The sequence below is a fragment of the Microtus oregoni genome, unplaced genomic scaffold (genome assembly GCF_018167655.1).
Source record: "Microtus oregoni isolate MIOR12 unplaced genomic scaffold, Mior012 000167F_ref0000252, whole genome shotgun sequence".
Taxonomy (NCBI): Eukaryota; Metazoa; Chordata; class Mammalia; order Rodentia; family Cricetidae; genus Microtus; species Microtus oregoni.
In genome coordinates this window covers 853,594-868,398 of record NW_024544822.1, presented here as the reverse complement: position 1 = coordinate 868,398, position 14,805 = coordinate 853,594, and the positions used below count along the sequence as shown (strand labels likewise).

General features: G+C 40.1%; 1 protein-coding gene across 1 annotated transcript; it reads left to right on the top strand.

Annotated features, from left to right (window-relative positions):
- The first annotated feature begins 3,935 nt into the window (after positions 1-3,935).
- On the top strand, positions 3,936-13,887 carry LOC121445222 (phosphorylase b kinase regulatory subunit alpha, skeletal muscle isoform-like). The gene is made up of 4 exons (XM_041647248.1): positions 3,936-4,109; positions 7,012-7,065; positions 10,564-10,764; positions 11,482-13,887. Exons 3-4 carry the CDS (start codon positions 10,564-10,566, stop codon positions 11,653-11,655), a joined length of 375 nt encoding a protein of 124 aa, XP_041503182.1. The 5' UTR covers positions 3,936-4,109; positions 7,012-7,065; the 3' UTR covers positions 11,656-13,887.
- The last annotated feature ends 918 nt before the right edge of the window (positions 13,888-14,805 follow it).

The following is a 14,805-nucleotide window of genomic DNA, read 5'->3' as shown; positions in this document are numbered from 1 at the left end:
ACAAGATTTCAAACACAGCAGGCACCTGGAAGCAGAAGCTGCTGTAGAGGCCAGGGAAGAAAGAGCACTGCTTACTGGCTTTCTTCCCATGGAGTGTTCACCCCTGCTTTCTTACATAGTTGAGGACCACCTGCCCAGGGCTCGCACCACCCCCAATGGGCTGGGCCCTCCCTCAATCCCTAATTAAGAAAATGCATTATAGGCTTTCCTATAGCCTAATTTTTTTTTTTTTTTTTTTGGTTTTTCGAGACAGGGTTTCTCTGTGGCTTTGGAGCCTGTCCTGGAACTAGCTCTGTAGACCAGGCTGGTCTCGAACTCACAGAGATCCGCCTGCCTCTGCCTCCCGAGTGCTGGGATTAAAGGCGTGCGCCACCATCGCCCGGCTCCTATAGCCTAATTTTATGAAAGCATTTTTTTAATTAAGGCTCCTTCCTGAATGACTCTATCTTGTGTTGAGTTGACACAAAATTAACCAAATCTGTGTATTTTCATTTCTCTCAGAGTATAGTTATGTTTCCTGTCGCTGTGAAAAAAAAATACCTAACAAAAGTACTTACATTCACATATATACATATATAAACACTAATGGATAGATAGGATAGACGCATATAAGAGAGGACATGCAGCATTTGTATTTCTGAGTTTGGGTTACCTCAATAATTTCCAGTCATATATATTTCCTACAAATTTTTCATAATTTCATTTTTCTTTGCAGTAAAGTTCCATTGTGTGTATGTTCCATTTTCATTATTCACTCATTCCCGTTACCCTGCTGTGGTGGCTAGACTAGCAATAAACATGACTGTACAAGTTTATGGTGGGGATGTAGAATCCTTTGGTTAGATGCTCAGAAATGGTATAGCTGTGTTAAATGGCAGTTGTCTTTTGTCATCTTTTGAGAAGCTGCCACAAGGATTTCCAAAGTACCTACAGTCAATAAAGGCTCCCCTTCCCCCACCAGATCCTTGCCAGAATTTATTTATTTATTTATTCATTCGTTCGAACATTTTTTTTTTTTTTGAGACAGGGTTTGTCTGTATATTCCTGGCTGCCCTCACTTTATAAACCAGATTAGCCTCGAACTCACAGAGATCCACCTACCTCTACCTCTCCAGTGCTAGGATTGAAGGTGTGCGCCACCACCATCATCAGACTCTGTTTTCTTAATGATAGTCAATTAGCCAGTGACTCAGAATGTCAAAGTAGTTTTAATTTGCATTTCCCTGATTCCTTAACCATTTTAAATTGGGCTTTTTACATTTTTGGGTTACAAGGATTCTTTTTATATTCTAAATGCAGCATCCTTATAGAATATGTGATTTGCATATATTTTCTCTTTCTGTGGATTTCCTTTACATTTCTATTTATGTTCTTTGAAGAACTAAAGTCTTCTGTTTTAACTTCCATTTTCTATTTTTTCTTATGTCATTCACATCTAAGAAATTGTTGTCTAAATCAATGCCACAAAAATTTAATGCTGTTTTGGACTATACACTATATTTTAACAATTTTATTAAAATAGCTTTAGCCCTTACATTTGGGGCTATGATTGTATTAGGAGGGGGAACTCCCTAAGACCATCTCCAGCCTCAGTAATTTACTAGGAGTCACAGAATTAATCACATAATCATAAAGGTATGATTAGTACATCAAAAGGATAAACAAAATCAGCAAAAGAAAAGGTACACTGGGTGAAGCCCATGGAAAACCACACAAGATTCTAGAGCGCTCCCACAGCAGAGCCATAGAGGATGCATTACAACCCCTCCAGTGCCCTGTCACAGCGTAAGTGCAGTGCTGTGAGCAGAATAGCTAAAGACCCAGCGCAGAACCCAGGCTCTTTGTTTGGGACTGGTCATGAAAACAGCCTCTGTCCGGCATATCCCCAAACTCCAGACTCCCAGGAGGAAAGCAGATGTTGGACATAAACTGCAGTGTTGACATAATCCCTCCCAAAGGCCACATTTCCACACTGCAGCCCAAGTGCCAGACCTGTAAAAATGACTTGCCAGAACAACATTCCTGTGTTCTGGTCTGCCTTGTTGACTCTATTTTTAACCACTCTCAAGGGCAGGCCCCATGGCAACATAAATGTACTCCATGAATTTTTTGGTTTTGAGTTTTTGGTGTTTTATTTTTCTGTAGATGTAATGTTTTGTTTGGTGTGGGGATTTTGTCTTACTCGCCTTTTGCTTGTTTTGATTTTCCTTTTTGTGGTTTTATTTGTCTCAGGGCTCTTTGTCTTTTTTCCCCCAAACAATTCCTTTGGGCTCTCATATTTGCATACGGTGTGCAAAAGCGTGCAGCTTCATTCTTTAGCATGTGGATGGCCACTTATTTAGCACCATTTGTTTCAAACACAATTTCTCTCCCTTCTAATGCTCTCGGAACTTTTAGTGCCTTCACTGTCGTCCATCGTGGACTCTTAACCCTCTGGAACCGGAGCCCAATTAAATGCTTACTTTTATAAGTTGCCATGGTCACAGTGTTTTATCATAGCAATAGAAAAGTAGCATACAGAGACTTATGTTAAAAGTCATAGACAGATAGAAGTTAGATTAAAGCCGATAAACAGACAATGTCCTGTATTATTGGTATTTTTATCATTGCTACTCTGAATCACCAGAGTACTTTATAAAATGATTGTACATTTCCCCAGGGAAGAGCACAACAATTAATTATCCACTATCAAATGGTCAGCCCTAAAAACATACATTCGAGTAACATTATACAGACTGAATAGGTTGTATTTTTTATTGATTTTGTTGAACTATGCATTTTTCTCTGCTCCCTTTACTTCTCCCCTCCCCTGCAACCCTCTCCAAGGTCCCCATGCTCCCAATTTACTCAGGAGATCTTGTCTTTTACTACTTCCCATGTAGATTAGATCCATGTATGTCTCTCTTAGGGTTCTCATTGTTGTCTAGGTTCTCTAAGGGATTGTGATTTGTGGGCTGGGTTTTTTTCTATTTATGTTTAAAAACCACTTAGGAGTGAGTACATGTGATAATTGTCTTTCTGTGTCTGAGTTACCTCACCCAAAATGATGTTTTCTAGATCCATCCATTTGCCTGCAAAATTCAAGCTGTCATTATTTTTTTCTGCTGTGTAGTACTCCATTGTGTAAACGTGGCACACTTTCCTTATCCATTCTTCAGTCGAGGGGCATTTAGGTTATTTCCTGGTTCTGGCTATGACAAACAAAGCTGCTATGAACATAGTTGAGCACATGTCCTTGTGGCACGATTGAGCATCCTTTGGGTATATACCCAAAAGTGGTATTACTGGGTCTTGAGGAAGGTTGTTTCCTAATTTTCTGAGAAATTGCCACACTGATATCCAAAGGGGCTGTACCAGCTTGCATTCCCACCAGCAATGCAGAAGTGTTCCCTTTTCCCCACAACCTCTCCAGCATAAGTTGTCATCAGTGTTTTTGATCTTGGTCATTCTTACAGGCGTAAGATGGAATCTCAGAGTTGTTTTGATTTGCATTTCTCTTATGACTAAGGATGTTGAACATTTCCTTAAGGGTCTCTCAGCCATTTTAGGTTCCTGTGTTGAGAGTTCTAGAGCAGGTTGTATTTTATATTTAGAATACATATATGTATATGATGACAATTAAAAAGAGGCCACCAATTTGAAAAGGAAGCAAAGAGGGACATATGGGAGGCTTTGAAAGGAGAAAATGGAAGGGGGGAATGAAGTAATTATACTATAATCTCAACAAATAAATGAAATAATTTTAAATGTTTATACAATGTTACAACCCTGCAAGCTGTAGTCACATCGTTACTTTGGCTTTCTCGTTTTATAGAGTATTTACTATTCTCTTTGCTATATGTTAGAGCGTGCAGGTTTTCAATTTAAAATATAACTGTTATGATACTTGATCATAGGGGCAGTGATCACTTTGGATTTACTTTTTTTCTTCTCCCAAGTCACCTGCAGCCTGTATTGCTGCAAGTAGTGGATCCTTTTTTACTGTGGATGGTCAACAGACATCTAAAGATAGTCGTCAAGGTCAATGGCAACGGCGGAGAAGACTAGATGGAGCACTAAATAGAGTACCAATCGGATTTTATCAAAAAGTATGGAAAATTTTGCAAAAAGTGAGTGTAACACAGTGTTGTTCTTTATTCCCCTCTTAAAATCATGAATCTGTCTTGCTGACATGTGGCATAACCATTACATGACAAAAACAGGAAAAATTGATTGATCACTGTGGCATTATTAATAATTTACTCTATTGTTCTTATTGTTGCAGTAGTATTTTTTCTTTTTCTTTTGTTTTCTTTCCCCTTTCTGGTATTTTTGAGACAGGGCTTTTCTGTAGCTTTAGAACCTGTCCTGGAACTACCTCTTGTAGACCAGGCTGACCTCAAACTCACAGAAATTCACCTGTCTCTGCCTCCCGAGTGCTGGGATTAAAGGTATGAGTCACCATCACCTGGGGGTATTGTTTCTGAATAAGGTTTTAAAAATCAGAACCTCTCTGTTTGGGGTCATAGTTGAGCACTGTGAGATTTTGCACTGTATTTGCTGCCAGTCAATAATGTGATGCTGTGGCTCGCTTTCTTTGTTGTTATTATGAGAGTGGAAATGTTATTTGCAGCTCTAAGCTGTTCATATCCATTGTCACTACCAAAAGTAGGTGGAAGCAAGAATGGTGGCACACGCCTTTAGTCCCAATACTCCGGAGGCAGAGGCAAGTTGATCTTCGAGAAATCCTGTCTCGACAAGGAAAACAACAAACAAACAAAACAGTGAAGTATATGGGGAGTTTGCAGAAGTTGCTCTTACTGATATTTTTTCTTAGATGAAAACCACTAAAGTAATAAAAAGCTGCAATGATACTAGCAGTTAAAGAACACTCTTGTTTTATTGTTAATTTTTTATATTTAATCATTTTATATATGTGTGTGTATACACACACATACATACATACATGCATTCATGTGTGTGTGCATATGTGGTACCAACAGAGGACAGAAGATGTCATTGGGTCCTTTGGAACTAGACTTAGAGGAAGTTGGTTGTGAGCCATCATGTGGGTACTGGAGACTGAACTTGAGTCTTCTGCAAAAGTAGTAAGTGCTCTTAACCTTTGAGCCAACTCTCCAGCTCTGATTTATTTATTTGGAGACAGGGCTTTGTTATTGTCCAGGCTGGCCTCCAAATCAAGATCCTCCCACCTTAGCTTCCTGGAGTCCTAGGATTGCTGGCATGCACCACCACTCCAGGCCTAAATAAAACTCTTGGTGTGATTAATATTTGTTCCTGTTTCTAAAGCATACTTTATAAACGACTTGTAAGGGCATATCACGTCATTATGGTAGTGATAGGAGACGGCCAGGAAGACCATTAAGTTCATTGATTGGTCTCATTTATACAAATACAGATTGGTTTTTCTCGTCTGAGATGAGTCTCATATATCTCAGGCTGGTCTCATTGTAACCAAGGATGACCTTGAACAGATGCCCTGCCTTTACCTTCTGACTGCTGGGATTACAGTTGTGAACTACCATACTCATTCATTCATTCATTTATTTATTTTACCAAAATCAAAACCCAGACTTAGGGTCTTTTTTTTTTAAGTTTATTTATTTATTTAGTATACAGTGTTCTGTCTACATGTATGCCTGCAGGCCAGAAGAGGGCACTAGATCTCATTATGGATGGTTGTGAGCCATCATGTGGTTGCTGGGAATTGAACTCAGGTCCTCTGGAAGAGCAGTCAGTGCTCTTAACCACTCTCTCCAGCCCCCCAGACTTAGGGTCTTAAAGTAAGAGATAGAACACATGCCTTTCCAGGCATGAATGTTACAATAATTCTAACATGTTTCAAAGCTACTAATTGTCTGTACAGAGATTACTTGAGTATGGAATATTGCATGTAATTGTCCAAAAGAGCCAATAAACCTGTCACTCATATGTGGTTGCTTTATATAGTGTTTCGGCATTTTTGGAATTTAAAGTATGTGATTAATAGAGTAAAGAATTTGAATGTATCTGTTGATTCAGGTATGGTGCTTCACACACGTACTTGAAGGCACTAGGGAAATGAAGGCAGGACTTCAGTGTTCAAGGTCAACCTCAGCCACATAGTGAATTTGAGACAGATTAGGTGACTTGTAACCACGTCTCAAATAATAATAATGATGATAATAGCATTTATTGAGCACCTACTGAATTCCAGACTCTGTTGTAGGTGTTCCTATGAGAAAAGTCTAAATAGCCAATAATTTCTGTTCTTGTGAAACTTATATTACTTATAATAAGTAATAAACAGTAAATAATGTATTTAAAATGTTAAAAAGTGGCGGAAGAATAGGACAGGATAAGAGCATTAAGAAGGGACTCAACTACAACAAGTAGAAATGGCTCACGTACATTAATATCTACTGTGAGTCATGTCCGGCAGCCTCAGTCTCTTGAAGGCCTATCTGCTTTCTTAAAAGTGTGTGTGTGTGTGTGTGTGTGTGTGTGTGTGTGTGTGTGTGTACATGATCGTGCATGTGCGTACGCACACTATGGTAGGAAGCACATACCATAGCATACATGTGAAGGTCAGAGTACAACTTTGTGGAGTAGGTTCTCCCTTTCCTCCCTTGCTTGGGATTATGGGAGTAATCTCTTTTTATTGGACTTGCTTGGCTGTTGGCAAGGACTTTTTATCTGTCAAGTCATCTTGCCAGGCCTTGAAGGCCTCCTGGTAATGACTCTGGGACCTGCATGATACTCTTCTAGGTGGTCTCTGAATCTGGTGTCTAGTCTATCCCAGAAAGATTGACCCTGCCCACTCCACTACCCTAAGAAGAGGATGAACTATGGTAGTCCCATCCTAAATCTTGGCACTTAGAAATCATGAACCCATTCTTGGGCACATGGACTACAGGACCTCCAGCTGGCCTGTGGTTGCTCAAATCATAACCTTATTAATATGAAGTCTCTCCTTCTTGCCTCCCAGCTCTTACTTCATCTCTGGTCATAACATGTTTTTCTACCTTGCAGTGTCATGGACTTTCTGTGGAAGGTTTTGTTCTTCCTTCTTCAACCACAAGGGAGGTAAGATTCTGTCCTTTACATATACATGATGGAAAGCTCGCCTGTCTGAAATATTTCAGTTATCAATTATGAAATTGATATTTATTGAATTTATATTATTGAAACTAAATATATCAGTTAGTTGTCAAAGAAACAGACTTATCCTTTTATGAATCAATTATAGTGGTATATTATTTGTGTTTTAATAAATAAAGCTTGCCTGAAGATCAGAGGGCAAAGCAGTCATACTAGTGAGCCATACAGGCCAGGCAGTAGTGGCGCACACTTTTAATCCCAGGACTTGGGAGATAGACACAGGGATCTCTGTGTCAAGGTCACCCTGGGCTATATGAGATTGAATCTATCTAAAAGAGAAACAGAGCTCACACAGCATTTGGGATCGCACACCTTTAATCCCAGCACTAAGGGGGTGGAGAAAGGAGCAATATGGCTGGGCAGAGAGAGGAATATAAAGGGGAAGACACAGGAACTCAGTGGAGTCTGAGCATTGTGGTCTAGAGCACTGCAGGATCACCCCTTTGTCTGAGCCTTGGTAGAGGTAAGATCTCTCTAGTGGCTGGCTGCTTTGCTTTTCTGATCTTCAGCTTGAATCCCAGTATCTGTTTCTGGGTTACTACTCATGCTGCAGTCAATTGACTATAAAATGCATGAAGGAGGTAAAAATGGAATGGGAATATTAGACAATAATAATATGGTTCTAGTTTTGCTGAGCGAGCATGAGGACTTGAGTTTGCATCCCCAGCACCCATGTAAAATAAAAATGGGCATGGCTGTGCAAGCCTGTAATGCCAACTCAGATGTAGTGACAGGTGCATTGCAGGTGCTTGCTGGCCAGTTAGTCTAGCTGAAATGGAATACTCCAGGTTCAGTGAGAGACCCTGCCTCAAAAAAAAAGATGGAAAACAATTAAGAAAAGCATCTCATGTCAGCTTCTGGCTTCCACATTTACCCACCTACATACATGTATATAACAGACACATACACACCATAAACATGGATAATTATTTGTTTTATTAATAAGAATAGCTTTTTGCAGTGACTAAGTTTTTTCTACGTGAGACTGGAAGTTGGAGAAGGCAAAAAGGCTACAAACATAAGAATGAATGGCTTCCTATATTGTCTCATCTATTTCACCCCAACCTTTCTCCAATAGGATACTTGTAGACCTGTGCTGATATTGACATCTAATCATATTTTAGAGCAGTGGTTCTCAACCTTCCTAATGCTACCACCCTTTAATACAGTTCCTCATGTTGTGGTGACCCCCAACCATAAAATCATTTTTGTTGCTATTTCATAATTGTTATTTTGTTAGTTATGAATTATAATGTAAATATCTGTTATGTGACCCCTGTAGTAGACTTTCTTGGACTGCCAGCCCCCAAGTCATGGCATGGAGACTTATTATTAAGTATGAATGCTAAAGCCTTAGTTTATGCTTGTCCCACTAGCTCTTGTAATAACCTGTTTCTCTTCATCTGTGTTTTGCCTCAGGGCTTTTTACCTTTCTTTCATTCTGTATGCCCTACTTTCCATGCTTCTGCATCTGGCTGGCTGGTGATGTCTGACTGGGTGGCCCTGATGTCTCCCTCTCTTTCTCCATAATTCTCATTCTTTCCCTACTTTCCTCTCCCTCCTCTATCCTCCCTCTCCCTCTTCTTTCCTCCTCCATCTCCGTCCTCCCACTCCCTCCTCCCTCTCCCGTCTCCATCCTCCCTCTCCTTCTTTCCTCCTCCGTCTCCGTCCTCCCACTCCCTCCTCCCTCTCCCTTCTCCATCCTCCCTCTCCCTCTCCTTCTTCCCTCCTCCGTCTCCGTCCTCCCACTCCCTCCTCCCTCTCTCTCTTTCCTCCTTTCTCTTCCTCCTCTCTCTCCCTCTCCAGCCTAGATCTCTCCTCCTACTTATTCTCTCTGCCTGCCAGTCCTGTCTGTCTCTCTTCTGCCTAGCTATTGACTGTTCAGCTTTTTATTAGACCAATCAGATGCCTTGGGCAGGCAAAGCAATACATCTTTACACTGTTAAATGCAGCATAAACAAATATAACACACCTTCACATAGTTAAAGTAATATTCCACAACAGAGCCCTCCCCAAGGTCACTACCCACAGGTTGAGAACCTCTGTATTAGAGTAACTTTCTTTCCCAACTTAGTGAATTAGAGTTTCCAGAGAGGAAACTTGAGCATTTGTAATTTTTTAATCTATAGACTAACACTGATAAATAATCATGGTTGGAAGACATTGCCATGAAACACAGACACTGGTTATCAGATGTTTTGGTATTTTGTACTAACAAGCTAGGACTAGTAAGTTTAGAAAATATAAAATTCTCAAAAACTGGTGGTGGTGCCAGTATCAGCTGGATGTGCCAGGACTGAATGCTAGTGTAATGTCTTAGACCTCTACTGTTGCATACAAGCCGTTTGTGTAATAAAGAATGCCACACTGCCTGCGTAAACAGGTGTATTCTGTGCATTTAAACAGTGTTGAAATATTAATTGTAAAAATGTAAACCTAATACCTTTAGGAGTCTTCAAAGAACTTTCACATTATTTAATTTGATTTTTCAGTTCAATTTTGTAAGACACCTAAGAAGAGAATGTCTTTCTCAGAAAGTTTATAGATAAGGAAACAAGCTTAGAGATTTCCAAGATATGCAAAGTCATTTGCTCCTGATACAAGTTTTTAACCTGTCTTTAGACTCCAAATATACTTGCTTCTATAGAATATAAACAATACAATTTTACCAAAAAGCATTTCTCCATCTACTTTACCCCAAAATAACTGCAGTTAAAATTTTTTAAATTTTTAAAATGTGCATGAGGGTTTTGCCTGCATGTAGGTATGTGCACCACATGCATGCCTGGTCCCTGTGGAAGTCAGATGGAGTTGTAAGCCACCTGAAATGGTTGATGGAATTGAACTCAGGCTCTCTGGAAGAGCAATCAGTGCTCTCTTAACCACTGAGTCATCTCTCCAGCCCCATAACTGCATTTCTTAAGGTCCGTTTTATTCTAACAGTCTGTAGCTACTTCACATAATTCTACTCATTATACACACACACACACACACACACACACACACACACATATCATTTCAAGTTTGACTTCAGTGCTTTCTCTCTGGGTCATAGATTTAGTGTCATAAATAGCTTCATAAAGCCTCATGAAGTTACTATAGTATGTCATAATTTATGTATTTATTGCCATGTTTAGGTTATGTCAAGTTTCACATGTGTGACTGATGCTACCATAAACATTAGTACACATGGAGCTTTTTCTTCTCTGGATTATTTCCTTAGGACAAACTCCCATAAATGATATTCTGGGTTAGAGGGCATTGATACTTTTTTTTGGCATTGATACTTTTATGACTCTTGTTATACATTACCAGATTGTGCCAATTTACACCATTTCATTAAAGGGCTGCAGTTACCGGACTTTTTACTGCTTTTCAAAGAAAAGGTTTTCTAGAAATTGATTTTCACTTTTTCTATCACAGATGACCCCAGGCGAGATTAAATTCTCTGTCCATGTGGAGTCTGTCCTGAATCGTGTACCTCAACCAGAGTACCGCCAGCTTCTGGTTGAAGCTATCCTTGTCCTTACCATGCTGGCAGATATTGAAATTCATAGCATCGGAAGCATCATTGCTGTGGAAAAAATAGTACACATTGCCAATGACTTGTTCCTTCAAGAACAGGTAGGCTGCCTAATGTGATGCACACTGCAGTCACAGCATCTGGGAGTTGCAGGCAGGAGGATTGGCAGTTCAAGGCCAGCCTCAGCTACATAGTGAGTTCAAGACAAGATTGGGCTACATGATACCCAGAACATACAACAAATGTTTCCTTCTCTTACCCACTGTGAAAGAAGACAAAAGTATCCAAAATTTTCTAAACAGTCCTAGTTTTAAGTGTTCTGGGATGTTATCAGGCCATATATGAGAAAATATAAACCATTTTAGACATAGACTTGAGATTTAGAATGTCTACAGTGTTTGTGAATTCAGGTGGTTTAGAAAGAAATAGAACCAAATACTATATGGAGGAATACAAGCCAAAATCAGCAGTACTAGAAGGTGGAAGTCCCGGTGTAGTTCTACTGGGTTATCTCCAAGTGTTAACATTATTTCTGTTATTAACAGACATAAATCATTTAATCAATTATTGATATTTAATTTTCAAAAGTGCTTTATAATAGAAAATTCTAAGTAGTAATTAAAATAATTTAGAGTCTAGTGGCAAATGCCATGTGTAGAAATTCATATCCATCCTTCATAACCCTAAGCCCCCTCTGCTTATACAGCCAAAGAATAGGCAATGGGAAGGAAGCTCTGAGGTGTATTCATCAGAGTTTGGCTTGGTAGGATTGGTAACCTTTTCTTCCCACTGTTTTCCCATCTTTTAAAACCAAATAGAAAACCCTTGGCGCAGATGACGTCATGTTGGCAAAGGATCCTGCATCTGGCATCTGTACTCTTCTGTATGACAGCGCACCCAGTGGCAGATTTGGCACAATGACCTACCTCTCCAAGGCAGCTGCTACCTACGTGCAGGAGTTTCTGCCACACAGCCTCTGTGCCATGCAGTGAGGGCTGTGGGTTCTGGCTGCTGGAATCCTTTCAGCATCTGGTCCCTGTGTTGGTTGATTGTGCATGGAACTGAAATGTTAACACCTGACCACTCTCCATCCCTCCCAAGAAGAGAGAACTTTGCTGATAATCTCACTACTTTTGAAGAAAAGAACCCTCACTTGGAGACTCACTCCAGTGTAAAGGTTCAACTGGGTCTACAATCACTATCCTTGCTTCTTTTATGGTTCAGAAATGTCTGCATGTGTTTTTACTCTGTAGAACTGTTACCAGCTTTGTTTTCTAACTCCTTTTGAGGAACAGGTATTAATAAGTTATTCTGAAGACCTTATTCTTATTTCTGGGCTTCCTTTCTTTTTTGTGTATATGAGTGGTAGGTCTTAATTGGGTCATTATTTCAAGAGAGTAGATGCTAAATTGTTGGATTTTATACTGCTGTAATTTTGAAATGTCTATTTTAAGTGCCTTAAGAAACACCAACACCAGATCATGGCTTCCTTCTTCACTCGAAGGCTGATTCATTTTGAGTGGTGAAATAGTTTCTTTGTCAAATATTGCCTTTTGATGTTGACCTTTCTATATCTGCCCATGTTGCCTGCTCTGTGGTGAAATATTAAAAAGTGTAAGCTCACATGTAAGTTTAAGGATTTCTATGTTAATACTTGAAGTCACATTTTATGAGGACTGATGCTACCAGGCACATATTTGAGGACACATGGAATAACCCAGAAAAAAATGGAGCCAGGAGCCCAATTCCAGAGAGGAAGGGAAAGGGGAGGTTATGCAGGTGGTGCTTTACACACAGGGAGTCAAGAGACCACCAGAGGCAAGTAGGTTAATCCTTGCTGGAGCACAGCCCACATACAACACAGAGAATAACTGAAGCCTTGAGCAAAGAGAAACCCAGCAGTCCAGTCGGAGCACCTCTTTCCTGTTCTTTTGTTCTCCACCTCACCTATTCACACCCCGCCACACTCAAATCTCTCCTTCTCATCTCCCTCCTATCCCATATCTGTTCTTCAATTCTTTCACCTATGTTTGTTTTCACTTCTCAGTTATACTACTTATATCCTTTAATCTTGGTATCTGTGGCCAAATATCTATTCTTATACATATTTCTGTGTGTTTGTAATGGTTAAATAATTGTATTTTGAGTGTGTCTGTCCATCTCTACATTTAATGGATTGAATAACCATGTGGGTAACATTGCAAACCAAGCCTGGTCATACTCATTGCTAATCTGAGAACTTGAGAGGCTGAAGCAGGAGGATCGTGAGTTCAAAGCCAGCCTGGGCTACAAAGCAAGCTCCAGGCAAGCCTCAGTATGAGACCCTGTCTTGAAACATTTTAAAGCATGGGAGCTATGCAGCTGGCCTCAGATTGACACACAAAGGATCGCAAAAATATACCTTCCATCCCATTCTCTGGTCCCATGTATAGGTAGCCTGGCTTAGCAGAGGTTTTCTTTGTTTTCCTTGTTTCTACTCGACTCCTCTTTCCCTCAGAGTTTTAAGGGTTTTCTCCCAGAACAGTAATGAGTATGATGGGGCTAGTGAACTCAAAACAGTCACAGAATCGGGAACAGTCTTCCAGGCACACTGTCCAAATGCAGTGAGCTAGCAAACGGGTGGTAGAAGCAAAGGCAGGGTGGCCCCCTTTCCCCTCTCACAGCCATGGGAACACACAGTGAATAGCTTTCTGAGTGCATGGTTTTCCGGTCACTTTTGAGGAGAACATACAACCTGTTTGTCTCTTCACAGCCTATAAGTACCCTAGTCACGGGAAACACACCCAGCACTGCTTGTGGGAACTGCCGCTCCTTCCTGGACCTCTTTTCTTGAACTGACTCCAATGCCTGCAGTTCTCTGGAGTTTCTGACTTGTCTGTTGATGGAAAGCCCAGGCAGTGGCATTTAATTTCTAAAGTAACTTTCCAGAAAACATTACTGGTATTTTGTTCTTTTTTTCTTTTGTTCTTATTTTTTCGAGACAGGGTTTTTCTATGTAGCTCTTCATGTCCTGGAACTCACTCTGTAGACCAGGCTGGTCTCGAACTCACAGAGATCCGCCTGCCTCTGCCTCCCGAGTGCTGGGATTAAAGGCGTGCGCCACCACTACCTGGCTAAGTATTTTGTTCATTTTAAGAGTGTTAATATGAAGAAAGAAACATGATGGAACTTTTTACAAGCACTTTATGTTTTGAAGTTAGAATAAAGAATAAGAATTTACTGTGTCTGGTGTCACTGCACAAAACTTTATATGTTTTTGTGATTGAAGCTAATTAATTGCCATTTCACATAATGTTTGGATATATTATATACTCAAAGCTTATTAACTGGGTCAAATTAGAGGAGCATTTATAGACCATACATTATTATACCGCACATATGTAAAAAAAAAAAACAACATAGGTTTAGTGCTTTACACAGTTTACTAAAAATATAGAGTGGATTTTTACTTCATTTCAACTCTATGAGTGGTATTTCTAAACTACTAGAAAGAACTTAAAATAGTTTGTTCTTCTAACTATTATCAGTATTTGACATAATATTGTTTAAAGTACTCATTGGTCATTTCTGTAACAAGAGAGTTCTTAATCCAGCAATGGCAAACAGCGTCTCTACGTCCCCTGATTAGATAGTTTAGTTTTACCACATTCTGAGAATTTGATGCAACTAGCATGGCAAAAGTTGTCACCTTTAGTCATGGTTCACAGAACTGTGTGCATGTGTATGTATATGTGTCTGCATGTCAGGTGCATGTGTATTATCATGCTGGTGTATGTGTATCATGCTGGTGCATGTGTATCATGTCAGGTGCATGTGTATCATGCTGGTGCATGTGAATCATGTCAGGTGCATGTGTATCATGCCGGTGCATGTATATCATGCCTGTGTATGTGTATCATGCCAGTTCATGTGTATCATGCTGGTGCATGTGTATCATGCTGGTGCATGTGTATCATGTCAGGTGCGTGTGTATCATGTCAGGTGCATGTGTATCATGCTGGTGCGTGTATATCAAGTCAGGTGCGTGTGTATCATGTCAGGTGCATGTGTATCATGCTGGTGCGTGTATATCAAGTCAGGTGCGTGTGTATCATGTCAGGTGCGTATCATGCTGGTGCATATGTATCATGTCAGGTGCATGT